At 49.0% G+C, this 20378-nt stretch overlaps 1 protein-coding gene across 1 annotated transcript in view; it reads right to left on the minus strand.

Moving 5' to 3' along the window:
• MAP3K6 (mitogen-activated protein kinase kinase kinase 6) overlaps positions 1-20378 on the minus strand; it is a 1613301-nt gene that overhangs the window by 16118 nt on the left and 1576805 nt on the right. The window contains exon 28 of the mRNA XM_069622894.1: positions 15607-15683. Coding sequence (XP_069478995.1) covers positions 15607-15683 — 77 coding nt within the window. The remainder of the gene's footprint in view (positions 1-15606; positions 15684-20378) is intronic.

The following is a 20378-nucleotide window of genomic DNA, read 5'->3' on the forward strand; positions in this document are numbered from 1 at the left end:
CATAAAACGCCGTAAGGTACTGCTGTATATGCAGAGGCATAAGGTTGAAATAGCATTTCTCCAGGAGACACACTTAACGAGGAATAATGAATCCACCTTTGGGAAATCATGGGGCTGTCATAGGTATTTCTCGTCGTATTCTACATATGCCAGGGGGGTTTGCATACCGATTCATCATGGGGTCGGGTTCCATTTGGTTTCAGTGGCAAAGGACGAAGGGGGTAGAGGCCTTATAGTACAGGGCACCATACAAGGGAAGCTGTATACATTAACTACTATGGGCCTAACAATGATACGGTAGAGACCTTTGATTGGATAGATAGGCAGCTTGGAGGTTCAGCGGCTGGGGTGGTGATCTGGGTTGGGGATTTCAATACTGTAATGCAACCTGAATTGGACAGATCTAGGGGGGTACAAAGTGTAGGGAACAAAGGGATGCACCGTCTGTGAGAGGTGTCACTTCTGTGGGATGTTGCAGATGTGTGGAGGGTGCGACAACCAGGGTCACGGCAATATACATGTCACTCCGATACTCATGGGTCGGCTTCGAGGCTTGACTTTTTTCTTGTTTCGCAATCGTTGCTGGGCAAGGTCAGAGGGGTCGAGATCCTCGCTCGCACCCTCTCGGATCACGCACATGTGCTTCTAGATTTGGGTGTAGAAGGGCGGGTTAAGGGGGAGTTTACGTGGCGATTCAAGAGCGATGGTCTTTCTGATGCGGTATTTAGGGATGGCTTGCAGACAGCGATTGACACCTTCCTTGAACTGAACGTGGGTTCAGTGCAGTCCCCGGGAGTACTTTGGGAGAGCTTGAAATGTGTGATACGAGGGGAATGCATTTCCAGAGAGGCAGGCATTCTCAAATTAATTAGGAGGGAACTGGCGGCCAAGGAAGTGATCCTGCGGAAGCTGCAGGTGACTAACCCAGCTCCTCCTGATCATGTTCGGGTGGAGATTCTTAAGCACCGGCAAGAGTTCCAAGCGTTCGTGCTTAAGGAAGTCAAGTTTATGAGAAATGCGTCTAATATACAGCAATATGGGGAAGGCAACAAGCCTGGCCATACCCTCGCAGGGGTGACAAAAATGGATAGCTTTGCAGGTACAGTCCAGGTGATCACGGATGAGCAGGGGAATAACAAGTTTGAGGATACTGAAATTGTCACATGCTTCACAAGGGGATATTGAGAAATATTTAGACAGGGTCGCGCTGCATTGGTGTATGGAAGCCCAGAGGGAGCACCTGAATCGCCCATTGTCGTTCGAGGAGGTCGTGGATGCAATTAAAGCTCTGCCGAATGGAAAATCGCCAGGGCCCGATGGGTTTACGGCGGAGTTTTATAAATGCTTTGTGGACTCTCTGGCACCTCATTTGTTAAAGATGTACTGGCACAACTTGGAATCAGGGACCCAGCCGGACTCACTGCGAGAGGCGGTGGTAGTGGTTCTGTTGAAGCCCGATAAACCTGGGTGTGAATGCTCTTCATATCGCCCAATCTCCTTAATTAACATCGACCATAAGATTCTGGTGAAGAGTCTTGCCTTGAGACTGGCGCCCTTTATGCCGGAAATGGTGATAGCAGATCAGGCAGGATTTATCCCGGGCCACTCTACCTCATATGGCCTTTGGAGATTGTTCGGGTTGATGTCGGCTGTGGCTACATAGGAATCGGTGGTGGCCGCCCTTTTGGATGCCACCAAGGCATTTGATTCGATAGAATGGCCGTTTTATGTTTTCAGTTCTTCATCGTATGGGTATGGGCGCCCACTACGTGAGCATGGTGAAGCTACTGTATACACAGCCGAGAGTGAGGGTGAATGGCCAACTAACACCAGCCATCCCTCTTGAGAGAGGGACCAGACAGGGATGTCCCTTGTCACCCCTAATTTTTGCCTTGGTGATTGAAGTGCTGGCAGAAAGGATTAGGGACGTGCATATGCACCGGGGGATTCAATTGTACAATCACAAGCTAATAATCTCACTGTATGCTGATGATATGGTGTTGTTTATTAACGATCCTGAGGTGAATCTGGACCCGGTGATGGAGGAAGTTCAGGGATTCGGGGTGGGTTCAGGGCTACGGGTGAATACATCCAAATCGGTGTTATTCCCTCTGACGGAAGCGAGGTACCAATTCCATGATACATGGGGATTTCAGTGGCACATGATTTACACAAATTACCTAGGCATTTCTATTGCGAGGGACCCGCAGGTGGTGTACCATAACAATTATCTTAAGACCCTACATAAAGCTAAGGAGGCCCTGAGCATGTGGAAGAGGCTCCAACTGAACTTATACGGGCGGATATCCGTTGTTAAAATGACACTGCTCCCCAGATTTCTTTATATTTTCTTGAACGCCTCAGTAAGGTTCCCCGGGGAGTATTTTTGCAGTCTGAAAGCTGAGATGAACAAGTTACTTCTTACCTGGTAACGTTCTTTCGATGGGATGTTCCTCCGACGTATTCCTTATCTTGATAGATCATCTCCAGCTTGCTGGCCTCGGAATTTTTTTTTCAGTAGAGGGCGCTGCGCGTCGATGTCCCTCGAGCCGATGTCCCTCGACAGCCTCCGTATCGGCATCGACGTCATCATGCATATGAATAGACTCGCGCAGCATCCGTTACTCAGTTCCGTTTTGATGTTAACAGTTGTTTTACATGAATTGGTTAGTGACCCAAAAGGAGCGTAAACTGTAACCACAAGGGAAGTTTTACTGAGGGGATGGATGGGAGGGGTGATAAGGAATACGTCGGAGGAACATCCCATCGAAAGAACGTTACCAGGTAAGAAGTAACTTGTTCTTCGAAGGGATTGTGTCCTCCGACGTATTCCTTATCTTGCTAGACTCCCATAGCAGTGGTGTGTAACTGGAGGTGGGAGTAAAATTGCCATGTTTCCCTTCAAGAGTGAACAGAGTGCAACACAGCTTTGCCAAATCTAGTCTCTTGGCTAGAGGAGGAATCCAGGTTGTAAAATCTTGTGAAGGTATGTGCAGACGACCATGTGGTAGCCGCACATATGTCTCGAATCGGTACCCCTCTTTGGAGGGCCAAAGAGGCTGCAATACCCCTGGTTGAATGAGCCCTAAGATTTTGAGGAGGCTCTTTCCCTGCCAGTCTAACATTCCAGAATGGCTAAAATAATCCATCTGGAAATGGTCTGTTTTGTTATCGGTAATCCCAATTTGTGCCCTGAGTAACCTACAAACAGTTGGTCTGCTTGCTTAATCCTAGCAAGTCTGCTGATGTAAAAGCTCAAAGCCTGCCTTGGGTCCAGCCTATTCAGCCTTTCTTCCTCTTTTCCCGGATGGGGAGGGGGATAAAATGAAGGTAAGGTAATCTTCTGAGTAATGTGGAATTCAGAAACCACCTTTGGGAGTAAATTAGGCTTCAGCTGTAGGACAACTTTGTCTTTATGAAAAATTGTATGAGGGCGGTTTACAAGATAGAGCTTGTAATTCGCTCACCCTCCTAGCAGATGTCAATGCCACTAATAAGACAGTTATAAGGGTGAGAAACCTTAGTGAACAAGAGTGGAGTGGTTCAAAAGGAGTACCCATCAGGAAATTTAAGACTAAATTTAAGTCCCATAATGGAACTTGGAATGGTCTTGGAGGATAGACATTGGTTAATCCCTTCAGAAATTGTATTACTAAGGGTAACTTGAAATACGATGGTTCCTCTGCAGTGCGCTTGAAGATCGATAGCGCTGCGAGATAGCCCTTGATAGTGCCAACCTGAAGACCCGAATTTGCCAAATAAAGATAACACCGTTGGTGTACCACATGAAAAGGGGTCGATATTCTTTTCTCTAAACCAGCTGCAAAATTTGTTCAAATGGCAGCGGTATAAAGTCTTTGTTGCTGGCCTTCTTGCCGAAAGCAACACCTCCATGACGTCATCTGGGAGGTCCCAATCCTTGTATCTCAACCTTTCAGATACCAAGCGTGAAGGTTGAGGGTTCTGATGTCTGGATGGAGAACCTGTCCTCCCTTCTGCGAGAGAAGATTCTCCTTGAGTGGAAGACGAATTGGTGGGCAGATGGACATGTCCAGAAGGTCTGGGTACCACGTTCTCTTGGCCCGGTCCGAGGCAATTAGGATCATGGCTTTCCGGAACCTTCTCAACCTCCTGATCATTTGAGGAATGACAGGGACTGGAGGAGACGCGTACTGAAGTGGAAACTCCAAGTCCACTACGAACGCGTCTCCTAGAGCTCCTCTCGGGGGAAATTCCCTTGAACAAAACTGATCGCACTTTCTGTTGATGCTGGTGGCGAACAGATCCACTTGAGGGGTTCCCCAAAGGGTGAAGATCTGTTGAAGGACTTCCTGAGCTAGTTCCCACTCGTAGGAGACTGTACTCTGCCTGCTCAGAGCGTCCGCTGTCAAGTTTTTCTCTCTGGCTAAGTGAACTGCCGATAGAGAGATTCCTTCTTGGATTGCCCAAAACCAGAGCTGCATCGCCTCTCTGCACAGAGGCAGTGATCCTACGACTCCTCTTTTGTTGAGGTAGTGCATGGCCACTGTGTTGTCCGTCATTATCAGGACATTTTTCCCCGGTACAGCTGGCAGAAAAGCCTTCAGCGCTAGTCTGATTGCACTCAGCTCTAACAGGTTGATATGTAGTCTGGGCTCCTATGGAGACCAACGACCGCTGATGGTCAAGTCGTTGGCATGGGCTCCCCACCCTGTGAGTGAGGCATCTGTGACTACTGTTATCTCCGGCCATGGTTGCCAAAACAGTTCTCCTTTCAAGATGTTCCCCTGGCAGGCCCACCACTGAAGGTCTCGAGCCACCTTGTCCAGAACCGGAGGAGATCTGTCATTCTCCCTGAGAATTGCGACCACTGAGTTCTTAGTGCCCACTGAAGAGATCTCATTCTCAGGCGAGCCTCTGGCACAAGGAAGATGCAGGATGCCATAAGGCCTAGCAACCTCAAAAAGTCGAAGGCTGGGAGACGATGGGCATTTTGAAACTTGGTGACCATCTGCAGAATATCTTGAGCCCTCACCTCTGGTGGCAAGGCTTTTCCCAGGGAAGTGTCCAGGACCGCTCCGATGAACTGGAGTCTCTGTGATGGTATCATCTGTGACTTCTTTAAATTGAGGGAGAAGCCAAGTTTGTGAAGGAAGTGGCAGACATAATCTAGCTGAATCTGAGCTTGTTCCGGAGATACAGCTATGATCAGCCAATCGTCCAGGTAGGGGTAGACGTGAATCCCTTCCCTCCTTAGACTTGCAGCCACTACCGACATTAGCTGGTGAAAACCCTCGGGGCGGAGGTCAGCCCAAATGGCAGAACTCGAAATTGATAATGAGAGTCGCCAATTGCGAACCTCAGGTATTTCCTGTGTTTGAGATGGATTGGCACATGGAAATAAGCATCCTGAAGGTCCAGAGATACCAGCCAGTCCTGGAGCTGGAGGGCCTGAAGAATCTGAGAAAGAGTTGCTGTTACGAAGTTCGTTGGTCGTGTAGAGTATGAACAACCCCTCTGTCCCCAAGAAACACCCTGACGGTTTTAGAAATATCGTCAGTGTGAATATTAAGGCCACAGGTGGAAGTCCGGAAAACCAGGACGCGGGAACATCCGGAAGAACCCCTTGAGCGCTGTAAGGCAAGGTACAGTGGTTAAGTAAAGAAACAGGGCCCGACTACCTCTATGTGCATAAACCCAAAATACCGGAATACCTGTGAGGTCTTGGGTCAAGGCGTGGGTCTCCTAGCTGTAGCTGGAACAAGCTGTAGGGTAGAACAGGTAACCACCTATTTGCAGGATTGAGGACTTAGCCAGTGAAGGGTTAAGCAAGAACAATCCGTGGAGCAAGCGTGGGTCGGTAACAGGCAAATCCAAAAGTACTTGAAGGGGTAAGCAAGAGGAATCCGTGGAGCAAGCGTGGGTCGGTAACAGGCAAATCCAAAAGTACTTGGAGGGTTGAGCAAGAGCAATCCGTGGAGCAAGCCGAGGTCAGTATCAGAGCAGGTCCTTGAATGAAGAGAGAATGTCACGTGATCCAAAACAAAACAGCTGTGAAGCAACGCCTTCGGTTCACAGACTCCTTTTATCCTCGGAAGGGTTGTACGTAGAGTCACGTGTGATGCGAACCGAAAGCGTTGCAATGCTGCCAGGCAACAGAAGTCACGTGATCCGTGAAGCGCCGGGAAGCGCCGGTCTCCGCAAGGGATGTGAGTTCCTGAAATGACGGAGCCTCCAATTGATCTGCCACCGCCGTGAAGGGCGATAAACACCCGTTACCCCAAACATGCCATGCCATGCCCTGATGTGTGCGACGTGAGTGGGGAGCATAACGCACGAGTGTCGGGGAGTGCGGGAATGGGTAGACAAGGAGGGGCGAGCGGAAAGGAGTGTCCGCGGTCTAGGAAGCGGTGTGACAGAATCCCCCCTCAAAGGCCCACGACCCCGTGGGCTAGCAGGATTGTCCCTATGAAAACGAGAAACCAGAAGCGGAGCCTGGACATCCCGGGAGAGAACCCAAGAGCGATCCTCGGGACCATAGCCCAGCCAGTCCACCAGGTATTGAAGCCGACCCCGATGGAAACGGGACCCAAGGATGGCACTGACCTCAAACATCCTGGGAAGCCACCGAGACAGGAGCGGGCGGGACCAGGACACGGGTAGGAGCAAGGTAAGGTTTTAGGAGAGAAGTATGGAAGACCGGGTGAATCCTCCAAGAAAGGGGAACCGAAAGCTTGAGAGCCACGGGATTCAAGACCCTGGAGATCCTATAAGGGCCCACAAAACGAGGCAACAACTTGCGACAACCAGGGATCCGCAAATGCCTGGTCGAAAGCCACACCCCGTCACCCACCCGATACTCCGGGGCTGCAGCCAGTTTGCGGTCGGCCTTCGTCTTCATAACTGTTTGGGCCTCACGGAGATGGACCAAGGTCTGGGCATGGACACCGGCCAGATCACGAACACAGGCATTAGCAGCGGGGGTAGTAGAGGGAAAATCAGGAAGTGGAAGGGCACGCGGATGCTGCCCGTATAGAGCATAAAAGGGCGAGAAACCAGTGGTCGAATGACGGGAGTTATTATATGCAAATTCAGCAATATACAGCAGTTTGGCCCAGGAGTCCTGGTACTGGAGGGACAAACACCGCAAGTACTGCTCCAGAGCCTGATTTACCCGCTCGGTCTGCCCGTCGCTTTCGGGGTGATAAGCCGAAGAGAAGCGAGCATCGATCCCCAGAAGTCTGGTGAGAGCGCGCCAGAAACAGGACGTGAATTGTGACCCACGGTCTGATATTATGACCTGCGGTAAACCAAAGAGGCAGAAGACAGATCTGAAGAATAAGCGAGCCAGGGTTGGAGCAGATGGTATACCAGTACAGGGGATAAAGCGGGCCATTTTGGTGTACGAATCGACAATAACCCATATGGTATCGTAGCCCTGTTTACGGGGTAGGTCAGTGATGAGATCCAACGAGACGGTGTGCCATGGTCTGGGAGGTACGGGTAGCGGTAAGAGTAGCCCTAAAGGCCGTCCTTTGCGTGATTTACATTGGGCACATATGGAACAAGTGTTAACATAATGTTCGACATCTTTTCTCATGGAAGGCCACCAGCACCAGCGTTGCAAAAGGTCCAGAGTACGCTGTTGCCCGGGATGGCCGTTTACAGCAGCATCGTGTGACATTGTTAACGCCTGGTTGCGTACGTCACACGTAGGAAGGAACAATTTGTCGTGGATAAAAGGTAACCCCTCGTGAAGGGCAATGTCCCATTCGTTGAGTGCCTGAGGGTTCTGGGAAACCCAACGCCTGATGTCAATAAGCATGGTGGGGGATGGAGTACATGTACAGATGACATGGCCCTTTCCTAGCAGTGTGTCGGGGTACACGGACAAGGACTCCCCTCCAGGAGAACGGGATAAGGCATCAGCCTTGCCATGAATGCGACCTGGTCTGTGCTTGACCACAAAATTGAATGCGGCAAAAAACAAATGCCAACGCACCTGTCTGCTGTTTGCACATTTTAGAGAGGCCAGGTCCTGTAGGTTTTTGTGGTCTGTATATACCACTGTCTGATGTTTTGCTCCCATGAGATGATGACGCCACGTTTGTAAAGCATCCTTGATGGCCAATAACTCTTTTTCGGTTACTGTATAGTGTGATTCAGCCACCGAGAACTTACGTGAGTGATAGGCCACTGGATGTAGACAACCCGTGGTCGGGCATGGTTGAGACAATACTGCGCCTAAAGCAAACGAGGAGGCATCTGCCTCCAGAACGTAGGGGAGATCGGGATCAGGATGCTGCAAAACAGGGGCGGACACGAACCTGGCCTTGAGTTCCTCAAAAGCCTTCTGATGAGCGGAGGTCCAAGTGAACGGGACAAGGGGGCTGGTCAGAGCGGTCAGTGGGGAAACAATAGAAGAGAAGCCGACGATAAATCGCCGGTAGAAATTCGCGAAGCCGAGAAAAGATTGAAGTTGTTTCAGAGTAACGGGAGTCGGCCATTCAGTGACGGCATGGACCTTAGATAGATTCATGGACAGGCCTCCAGGGGATATGTGAAAGCCCAGAAACTCCACTTCCTTGGAATGAAATAGACATTTTTCAGGTTTGGCAAACAAGGCATTAGCCTTAAGGCGAGAGAGCACTTCCCTAACATGCCCGACGTGTTCCTCCAGGGAGGATGAATAGATCAGAATATCGTCCAGATAAACCACCACGAACGTATCCAGGATGTCCGAGAATACGTCGTTGACAAAACGTTGGAACGTGGCCGGAGCATTACAAAGCCCGAAGGGCATTACAGTGTATTCGAATAAACCCTGTCAGGAGCAAAACGCTGTCTTCCACTCATCCCCAAGCCGCATACGAATCAGATTGTACGCCCCTCTGAGGTCCAGCTTGGTAAAAACAGATGCTTTAGTCAACCTGTCCAGCAGCGTGGATATGAGCGGAAGAGGGTACCTGTTTTTTATAGTGATGGCATTTAGCCGTCTGTAGTCCACACATGGACGGAGATCGCCCTCCTTTTTCGGCACAAAGAAGATCGGACTAGCAGCTGGAGAACAAGAAGGACGTATATGACCCAACTCCAGAGCTTTTTGTATGTAATCCTTAAGGGCTTGCTCCTCTGACCGTGACAACGAATAAATCCTACCCCTGGGTATAGGAGCATCCGGAACCAGGTCAATCGGACAATCGTACGGTCTATGAGGGGGAAGGCCCTCAGCAGTGGCTTTATCCAACACCATGTGAAAATCGTGGTAGGCCGCAGGTATGTTGGCTGTGACAGCCCCCACAGTGTGTGAAGGCACAGGGTCCGAAACTGTGTCGTTGAGATGGGTGGCGGCCATGGCACCAAGAATCGAGGCAGGAGTGGACAGTGAATCTGTGTCGATGAGACAGAAATGTTGACACACATCCGACTCGAACGTGACCTGGCGTTGCCCCAATTGATCAATGGGTTATGTTGTCGTAACCATGGTATTCCCAGTATGATGCCGAACAGTGGTGTATTAATCAAATCAAACGCCAGGGTTTCTCTATGGGTGTCTTGAATCACCACTTCCATAGGAACCGTTTGGAACCTGATCGGGCCGGAAGATAGCGAAGTACCGTCCACAGCATGTACTGGTTCTGGATGTTCCTTCCTAACCAGGGGCAGATTGAGACGATGGGCCAGGGAAATATCGATGAAACAACCAGTGGCCCCAGAATCGATCACAATATGGACTATGTGTTTGATCTCCCCAGTGGGTTTTAGCAGGGCATGGACCACTATCGGTCTAACAGGGCCAAAGGCAGGTTCGGAGGGGGTTAAAGATAGGCTCGCTGGTGCCCCCTGTATCATGGGCGAGCCCTCGGAAAACCCAATGTTTTGTTCTTGGGGCGTCTGGGGCATTCCCTTACAAAGGTCCGTTTAACCCGCAATAAAAGCAGGCATTGTCATTTCTCCGTCGTTCTCGTTCGGATGGGGTTATCGGACTACGGACACCTCCTATTTGCATGGGTTCAACAGGGGCGGTGGATACGGGATGTCCAGAGTGGGCAGAAAAAGATGTTTCGGCCCTTCTCTCGGATCTCCTTGTGTCTACTTGTAACGCAAGATCCACCAAATCCGAGAATACCGAGGGAAGGGCAGGAACCACTGAGAGAGCATCTTTCATGGAGTTGCATAGGCCACGATAGAATACGATTGCTTTTTTCTCCTCTGGCCAGGATGTCTCAGCAGCGAGTTGGTTATACTTAGTAATGTATTCTATCAAAGTTTGTTTGCCTTGTGTTAGATCTAGGAGTTCGAGATCTCTAGAGTGGGCTTTATATCGTATATCAAAGACTTTGGCCATTTCTGATACAAGAAGATCGAAATCATAGAGAGCGGGATGGTCGTTCTCTAGCATCGGATTGGCCCAGGTGGCCGCTACCCCAGACAAATGGGACAGAAGAAATGCGGCCTTTGTAACAGAATCGGGGAACGCTAAGGGTCTACACAAGAAGTGTAACTTACATTGATTAATGAAAGTACGATACTTCCGAGGGTCCCCCTGGTAACGTTCGGGGGCAGCAAGGGGAACAGGCGTAGGAAGCAGTATAAGAGTGGGTGCAGGAGCCATAACCGGGGCTGGTTGGTCTGAGGGGACTGTGTCACCGAATTCAGCATCTGTGGGTAAAGGAAAACGTGTGCTTTGCAGGGCATCCAGACGGTGGTGTATTGCTGCCGTGGCGGTAGTCATGTCGGTCCTAAGAGCCGCCACTGCTTGCAACAAAGCGGTCACTGGATCCCCGGCGGAGGGATTCATACTCTGGACGACCAAAAAAAGGCTTCACAGTCTGTTACGAAGTTCGTTGGTCGTGTAGAGTATGAACAACCCCTCTGTCCCCAAGAAACACCCTGACGGTTTTAGAAATATCGTCAGTGTGAATATTAAGGCCACAGGTGGAAGTCCGGAAAACCAGGACGCGGGAACAGCCGGAAGAACCCCTTGAGCGCTGTAAGGCAAGGTACAGTGGTTAAGTAAAGAAACAGGGCCCGACTACCTCTATGTGCATAAACCCAAAATACCGGAATACCTGTGAGGTCTTGGGTCAAGGCGTGGATCTCCTAGCTGTAGCTGGAACAAGCTGTAGGGTAGAACAGGTAACCACCTATTTGCAGGATTGAGGACCTAGCCAGTGAAGGGTTAAGCAAGAACAATCCGTGGAGCAAGCGTGGGTCGGTAACAGGCAAATCCAAAAGTACTTGAAGGGGTAACCAAGAGGAATCCGTGGAGCAAGTGTGGGTCGGTAACAGGCAAATCCAAAAGTACTTGAAGGGTAAAGCAAGAGGAATCCGTGGAGCAAGCGTGGGTCGGTAACAGGCAAATCCAAAAGTACTTGAAGGGTTAAGCAAGAGCAATCCGTGGAGCAAGCGTGGGTCGGTAACAGGCAAATCCAAAAGTACTTGGAGGGTTGAGCAAGAGCAATCCGTGGAGCAAGCCGAGGTCAGTATCAGAGCAGGTCCTTGAATGAAGAGAGAACGTCACGTGATCCAAAACAAAACAGCTGTGAAGCAACGCCTTCGGTTCACAGACTGCTTTTATCCTCGGAAGGGTCGTACGTAGAGTCACGTGTGATGCGAACCGAAAGCGTTGCAATGCTGCCAGGCAACAGAAGTCACGTGATCCGTGAAGCGCCGGGAAGCGCCGGTCTCCGCAAGGGATGTGAGTTCCTGAAATGACGGAGCCTCCAATTGATCTGCCACCGCCGTGAAGGGCGATAAACACCCGTTACCCCAAACATGCCATGCCGTGCCCTGATGTGTGCGACGTGAGTGGGGAGCATAACGCACGAGTGTCAGGGAGTGCGGGAATGGGTAGACAAGGAGGGGCGAGCGGAAAGGAGTGTCCGCGGTCTAGGAAGCGGTGTGACAGTTGCCATCTTGAACTTGTCCTTCCTGAGGAACTTGTTCAATTCTCGTAAATTCAAGATAGATCTCAGTCCTCCATCCTTCTTTGGTATTAGGAAGTAGGGGGGAGTACCAGCCCTTGTTCATATGGCACCTTTCCTCCAGCAGGTCTACAATTTCCTGCAATAGGAGCGGATCTGGAACTTTCCGAGAGCTGTTACCCGGTGGATGACTCTGAGGAATGCTTAGAAAAGGCAGGCAGTAACCTTGGGCAACTGTCTCCAATGCCCAAGCATCTGACGTAATAGCCTGCCATTCCGTCAGTTGTTGAGTTAGCCTGCCCCCTACTGGTGTCTTGTAAGGAGAGTCCTCAGAGTGATTTAGAGGCGGCTGATGCAGGTGCCAAGGGTAAAGAGGCACCTGCTGCTGCGGCTTTTGTATTTTTACCCCGTCCACCTCGGGTGAATCTTTTTTGACCTCTTTGAACCGACTGTTCTCTGCCTTTTCCGAATGCGGAATAAAAGCGAAAGGACTTACCTCTCCAAGAGGTTCCTGAGGGGCGATATGGCGTTCGACGGATTGCAGCTCCCAGGGATTTTGCTGCTGCTTTGGATGTCTGTAACTTTTCTAGGCTGTTATCCGCCTTCTTACTAAACAAAGAGTCGTCGTCAAAGGGCATATTTAAAAGTCTGGCTTGTACATCTGGAGCAAAACCAGACTTTCACAACCACGCAAATCTGCGGGATGTAGTACTTGCCGCCATGGCCCTACTGATGCTGTCAGCAGAATTAATGCCAGTTTGAAGGGATTCGCACATTGCGTCTTTACCATCCTTAATGATGTTTAAAAACGCTTCCCTTTCTTCTCCCTCTGGGAGGCAGTCAGCCGCCGATGAAGCACACTCCCAAAGTGTATGGCTGAACCTTGCGAGCGTACAAGTAGCGTTAATAGATTTCAACGCCATGCTACATGCAGAAAAAACTTTCTTAGCCATAGAGTCGTATCTTTTGTCATCCCTGTCCTGTGGAACAGTAGGGTATGCCAATCTACTGCCTGATGCAGTTGCTGCTTGGACAACCAGACTCTCTGGAGTTGGATGTTTAGACAAAAATTCAGGGGCAGTAGTAGATACCCTATATTTGGCTAACTTTTTGTTAACCGCCGGGATAACCTCAGGAGTTTCCCAGTTAGACAATATTTTTCTTTGTAATGCAGCGTGAAATGGAACCACAGGATCTTCCTGTGGGCCTTTAACTAAAATGTCTGTAAAGTCATCCTGTTGGAATGCAGGTGAAGGTGTAGACCAACCCATGAATTCTATAATTCTTGCCATTAAAATTCTGTAAGGGGTCTCAGCATGTCCCCCTGGGTCTGGTTTGGCAAATTCTATTTCTGGAGAAGTATCTAACACACTTGCCTCATGTAAGGATTCTCGAAGGTCCTTCAACCTATTTTCCTCAGAGGTAAATTCCTCTGGTTCTGGTGTTGCAGATCTCTGGAACCCAAAGGGTCTTTCTTGATCCGAATCCTACCCTTCCTCATGAATTGAAGACAAAGGTCTGAAATGATCAGACCTTGGAAATGGCTTAAATGCCATTTCCAGAGCAGAAGGGGCTAAATTTGTCATAATTGTTTGGGAAAAAGTTGACACGGACGTTAAAGGCTTCGAAAACACTGAAAAAGGCGTCGAGAAGATTGGAAGAGGCCTCGAAGAACTCAAGAGGATCAGGTTTGTGACGCTCTCAAATAGTTTCTTTCGCCGTGTGCAACGACTCGCGGCGTTTAGATTTTGTCAGGTCTTTCACCCAGGGTATCACTCTCAGCTGTCTTCGAGGGGGTCGAGGCCGCTTTCTCGAAGACGCTAAGCATCCTTTTACGGAATTCCTCCCACTCAGCCTGAGAGCTATGTTTTGTGGGGCAGGTGACTTTCCGGAGAAACAGAAGAAGACGAGGAAGGGGATCTTTGACGTCTCTTACTTGAAAGCTTGGATCTCGAAAAGTGGTGGGAACTGCTTCGAGACCTAGACCGAGAATGTTTCCTGTGTCGGCGAGGAGACGAATGTCTCGACTCTGCCTAGGAAACTTTCAAAGGAGTTTTAACTGTCTTACCTCTCTCAAGCTTCCCCTTACGCTCCTTCAAGGCTTTCGCCGTCATGGACATGCAGTCCTCGCACTCTGAACATTGGTGCTCCGATCCCAGGCACCACAAACAGATCCTGGGAGGATCTGTCAACGACATTTTCTTTCCACAGTCTTGACATTTTTTGAAGCCGGACCGTGGAGTCGTCGGTTCGGATGAGGAAGCCATCGAGTAAGAGTTGGTATTCTTGAGGAATAATGAAGAATATATTCTCTGACTAACGAACTGAGCAACGCGATTCCGAGGCCCACGAAGCGTGGAAAAACGGAACTGAGCAACGGACGCTGCGCGAGTCTATTTATACGCATGATGACGTCGGCGCTGATACGGAGGCTGTCGAGGGACATCGGCTCGAGGGACATCGACGCGCAGCGCCCTCTACTGAAAAAAAAACTCTGAGACCAGCAAGCTGGAGAGGATCTATCAACATAAGGAATACGTCGGAGGACACAATCCCTTCGAAAATTCGATTTATATGGGCAGATAAACCGGCCAGGGTTTCATGGGATAAGTTAATGGGCCCAGTGTCAGAGAGAGGCTTGGCGCTGCCGGACTTTGAGACGTACTATGAGGTGATCAACCGCCGATATCCCCCATGTTAGATAAGGCACTTCAGGGCCTGCTGGGTAGACATATAACCACGGGATTGTACTCGTTGGCTATCTAGTCTAGGAGCTCGGGAATATCTAGCCCGCGGGAAAAATGGGAGAAATCATTGGGCAGGCAGGGAGATCTCGGAGGATATGGAAATACTGCTGCGAGGGTATTCGAAAGGGGGCTATCAATGCTGGGTATAAGCTAATCCATTTTAAATACATTCACTAATTCTATTATACTCCTGCCAAACCCAAGGAATTCTTCCCAGAAGCTACAGGGAGATGTAATAGATGCCACTCAGAAATGGCTGACTTCCTCCATGTGGCTTGGAGTTGTCCGGGCATACAATTGTTCTGGGAGGGAGTGTTCGAAATAATTGGGGGATTATAGGCCAAATAATGCGTCCTGATCCTATGTTGGGTTTGTTGGGCTACACTAAGGAGGTTCCCAGAGGAATGAGGAGATTGGTGACGCTGCTCCTCATTCTGGCTAAGCAGAGAGTGGCTATGCTGTGGGGGGGTGGGAAGCGCTCTGAAGGTTTCACAATGGAAAAATGACATTTTGTATTGTAATGATATGGAGTGTGGGTGGGGATCGTTGAATAGGCAACAGTGTTGGGATACTGGCATGTGGGATGCGTACACACATTATTTGCTCCAACGACCTTCCTCTGGCGCTGATGGGACGGCAGTGGTCGACGGTGAAGGGGAGGTCTAGATGGACAATTTGGATGTCAAACATGGGACCACGTGCGGTGCCGTTTATAATGGGAATGTCTTTGGAGGACTGTGCAGACTGTTCAGCGGTGGCAATGATAATAATTGTCCGGACGAACTACATTCGCAGATCTGGTGGTTGACAGTATCGCATGGTGTGTCAAAGGGTGGTGGAAGGGGGTTGGGATGGGTGTGGCACTTTGTTGATTGTATGCTGTTATGAAAATTAATAAATGAAAACATTTTTTAAAAAATCGGGAGTATGTACAGTTGTGGCTCTGGCATTACCTGATGCCGGTGTACTGCAGGTCACTTCGGGTCACAGAAGTCAGCAGATCTTGCAGCGTGAAGCGGTGATGCAGCACCTGAAAGAGAGCAATGATGAGAAAATAGCACACCCAGGGACAGTGATGGAGGAAATCACAGCTGCAGACGAGTGAATTCAGAATCGAGCGCTACAGCTGGGACAGTCAAACACACAGCTAATGTGATTTTCTCTGGCATGCTTGAGGGGGCAGCTTTAGTGAAAAGGACCGCAGAAACGAGATTGACAGTAGGCCCCATGCAGCAAGAATGTGGAGGCAGAGCTTGGGATGGGCAGAGTTAGTGGTGCCCATGAATGCAACAATGATAAACTTCAGGGAGAAATGCTTCGAGTCTTAAATGGTCTTTGTAATGTTGGAGTTGTGTCTTTGGGGATCTCGCTCTGGCTGGAAGCACTCTGGTTGTCTCACTAGGCTTTGCTGACAGGGAGATTTGGCTAGGATTTCAAGTCCTTTTGCATTAGTCTCTGCACCCCTCTCACCTTCCATCCGCGGTCGTCACCTTTAATTGCACCCTCCAACTTTAACCCTGCACCCATCTGTGCTCCCTTTCCCCATACAAAAAGCTGACCTTTCAACAGCTTGAAAATGAAAAGTGCACATACGAGAGCCTGAGAGGTGAAGCCCAGTTAATCATGCAATACGATGATTAAAAGCTATGCACCTTTTATTCACCATCTATACAGTGACAGGGCTAGGAAAAAGGGTACAAACCAGAATCAAAAGAGGAATATTGAGAAGCATGAAAAGGGTTGTGGTAACATCAATCTACCAATCTCCGCTTCTGGTCTCCCCTTTCCTTTCATCTGCTCCCCATTAACCTTACACCACCCCCCGACCCCCATCACCTGCTGTATTCGCTCCCCCTCACCAATGTAAATCAGGAAAGCTTTGAAGACAACTCTCTTCGAAAACTAATTTCTGCACGTGTGTGTGGTCTTTTTACTGCATTCACTGGTTTCACTCAGTGCAAGGAAGCCACTTTTTGGGGTTAATGCTCTTTGCTATCTCCCTACAGCATCATCCCCACACAGTGCATGCACACCAGACCTGTCTGGGCCTAGCTGGGTAGACCCAAGGATGATCCCTCCTTTCTCTTGTGAAAGCCAAACAACGAATCCGCACCACAAAGGCTTCCCAGAGTACTGGGGACCCCCAAGAGAGAGTTGGGGCCAGGTGTCGGGCTATAAACAAAGGTATTTTGCTATAAACAAAATACTTGGGTGGTTCCCAAAACATGCCCGCGTAGTTAAAGGACAGATTACACGAGTGTTCAAAAGGTTCATGGAGATAACCCAAAAATAACAAGGCTTTTAGTTCTCTATTTCTTGAAGATTTTAAATATTCACCAACACATATATTTAGAAAAATATAGTAAAGTTGTTTTTATTATTTGGCCTAAGAACTACATATAAAAGAAAAGAATAACATGCGATGCGGGTCGGGAAAAATCTCGAAGCCACTAACAGAAGAATACTTTCCAAATTGACAAAATAGTAGAGAATACATACTTTTTACCAAATGTAAAGGTAAAATATACTTACCATGTATACAAAGCAACATACATGTAATTCTGAAATGTAATGTTTTATTAGCCATTAATGCAGTGGTCTTCAAACTTTTTGACCCCGAGCCCTCCCTAAGAAAAATTTCTCCGGCCCAGGCCCCCCCTATAAACATGGACTCCAAAATTGTACTCGGTTGCGCACGGTTATCGCGCGCTGGAGTAGAATGGTGCCCCTAACGAAGGAGTGAATGCCAGACAGCAATCTGCCATGGGGGAGCTGCGGTATTAATACAGCTACGGCAGAGCAATTTTGGTCCCCCGCTCGCCTCCTCTCCTCCATGCCCCCTAATGTGGGGGGGTTGCAGAGGGAGAGGGGCGCCTGGGGGACGGTGCTGCATTAATAACACGGCTCCCCCCATGGCAGATTGCTGGGCTCCAGCAATCTGCCATGGGGGAGCCGCATTGTAAAAAAACACTGGCAGGGCAGTTTCAGTCCCCTGCTCGCCTCTTCTCCTCCATGCCCCATGGAGGAGAGGAGGAGAGCAGGGGACCGAAACTGCTCTGCCGGTGCTGTATTAATAACGCAGCTCCCCCATGGCAGATTGCTGGGCTCCAGCAATCTGCCATGGGGAGCTGCGTTATTAATACAGCACCGGCAGAGCAGATTTGGTCCCCCGCTCGCCTCCTCTCCTCCATGCCCCCTAATGTGGGGGACGCAGGGGGAGAAAGGCGAAGGGGGGACTGGTACTGTATTAATAACGCGGCTCCCCCGTGGCAGATTGCCACGGGGGAGCCGCGTTGTAAATAAAGTGTCACTTACCTGTCACGGGCGGCGGCAGCAGGAGCAAGGAACACAGGACACCACAACACAGCCTGGACGCGCGATCCAAATGCAGGAAAGCATGCGTCCAGGCTGCGTTTATTTCCTGTTTCATGGCCACGCCCCCAGCACATCCCACTGGCTGAGCATGTGCATGGGAGCCAGTGGCTCCCCACTGCACATGCTCAGTTCAGGAAAAAAAAAAAAGCATTACTCTTCTTCTGCGCCAGGCATCACGCGCCCCCCAATGGGGGCGCGCCCCACAGATTGAAGACCTCTGCATTAATGTGAGAGACAGGCTGCCATGATTTTGCAGCATAAAAAAAACAATCTTTAAAGCACAGATTGTATTTGTAGCTGCATTTTTTAGGGCACAATTCCGACATTACCTCGGACCCAAAGGATGCTCTCACTCCACCTTCTCCTTAGAAAGCACCAGGCAAAGCCTAAAGCTTGCTTACCTGTCTCGGGGACGTAATGGCCACCAGGAGAATCGCCTTAAGTGGAAGCAGTCTTGGAGAATGCGCGGTTGGATTTCCAGAACCAACCCTGTGGGAGGGCTCTGAGAGGCACCACAGAAGATCAACATAGTCATTACACTTCTAGCACAGTGTCTCTACGTGGTACAGACCGACGAGTAAAGTAGACTTCAGGCGCAATGGGGGTGGTGTAGAAGTACCGTTAACCCAACAGAGTACCCAAGCAACTCGAGCATCACAGGATTATGAACATACTATTTTATTTAGCCTTTAAATCTCCAAGCATGTAAAGTAAAAGTTAAGCATCTATCCCTAAATCATCACACACACACACTTGCTGATCACAAAGTGAGATCACTTACACTTTACACAGTAGGAAAAGTTCAAGAATATGGAAATAAGTAAAACTGTAGGCAGGGAAGTGAAAACAGCAGTACAATGCAATTATGTTTATGTTTGAGTTTATATAGGCTTGGCAAGGGGTCCACGTCTGGATTCCCCATATAACTTAGGGTGAGACCCAAAGTTACTTAAATATGCAAATTAATAAGTGGGGGTCCTGGGAGTCCCTCTGCCAGACATTAGTCCTGATTACAAGAGACCCCTTGCTCACTATTCTTAGAGAGGCACAGCTCCACCCTACTGATGAGATTCGACCAGACCGAAACACATGTCTGGGGTTGCTGTTGGTACTCCTGTTCAGAGGAGTATTGCCTAGCATTTCGGTGCTGGACTGCCCCAGGGCAGGACAAAGACTGATATGTTTGGGATATTTCTTCTCTGTGAAAGATAGTCAGCTAAAGACTCTGGGTAAGTCTCTCGTAACCAAGACTAATGTCTAGCAGAGGGACTCCCAGGACCCCTCTTGTTAATTTGACACGGTTATTCAAAGCCAAAGGAGTGGCACTGTAGTTTTGGGTAGACATTGGGGGGAAATCTGTAAAAGCTGAGACTGTTCAAGTGGAAAGAAATAATCTGGAAGCTAAATATAGATTAAGTGGTACCTGCAAGACAGAAGGAAAGGCAAATAGGCTGCCATCTCTTGCCATACAAGAGAGAAGAGAGCCTTGCCAACTTGTAGAGGTGAAAGAAGTCTTGTTGAAGTTGCCTAAAAATATAAGTCGCAGGAGTAGATCTGTGGTTGTCAATATTCTTGTCAGAACTACAGAAGTCGAATGTAGTAGAAGCAGAACTCAACTGTGGGGCAAGGAATCCTGCTCACACAGTATCATTAGTAAAAAGGAGATTCTGGAGATAGAGCAAACCTTAAGCAGAAGCATCCTGACTAACTGTAGGTAAAAGAAGCTGCAGAAGTTGGTGGGGTTTTCTTTGAGGAATCTAGAAAGGGAATCTTTTCATCAAGCGAAGAAGGAACTGTTACCAGTGGAATTTTTATTTGTGTGAACTTTTGTTTCATTGGAACATTTTAAGACTTTAAGACTTTCTTTTTCCTTGGAAGGAAGTGACTTTGGGACATTGTTGGGGGAGCAAGATCTGCCCAGGACAAGTAGATGTCATCCAAGACACTGGTTGTTTTGTAAACCTTTATTTTTGTTGTTTAGTGTGAGGGTTAATTTTGTGTATGCTAGGAGGTTTTTCTCGTAGATCCTAGACTAGGTAGGGAATCCCCCAGTAGAGTTGGTTTATTTTATACTTTTGTGTAAATAAAACGTTAAACCTTGAGTAAATGAAACAAAGTTGTGAGTCTTACATTACTGACCCCTCACAATAAACACACAAAGTTCTTACCTTCATTCCGTCCGGACTTTGGTCTGCGCCCCTGGTGCCTCCCTGGAAATCCCTTGGGCTATCGCGTAGCACAAACAGTAGCCAGGACGCTTGCTGGTTCCTACACATGTGCGAAGGCACCAGAAATCTCCAAACTCAACACTCCGGACCCCTACGCACATTCAGAGGTGCAATTCCCCAGC

The sequence above is a fragment of the Ambystoma mexicanum genome, chromosome 11, assembly GCF_040938575.1.
Source record: "Ambystoma mexicanum isolate Mex_15411 chromosome 11, UKY_AmexF1_1, whole genome shotgun sequence".
NCBI classification, from domain to species: domain Eukaryota; kingdom Metazoa; phylum Chordata; class Amphibia; order Caudata; family Ambystomatidae; genus Ambystoma; species Ambystoma mexicanum.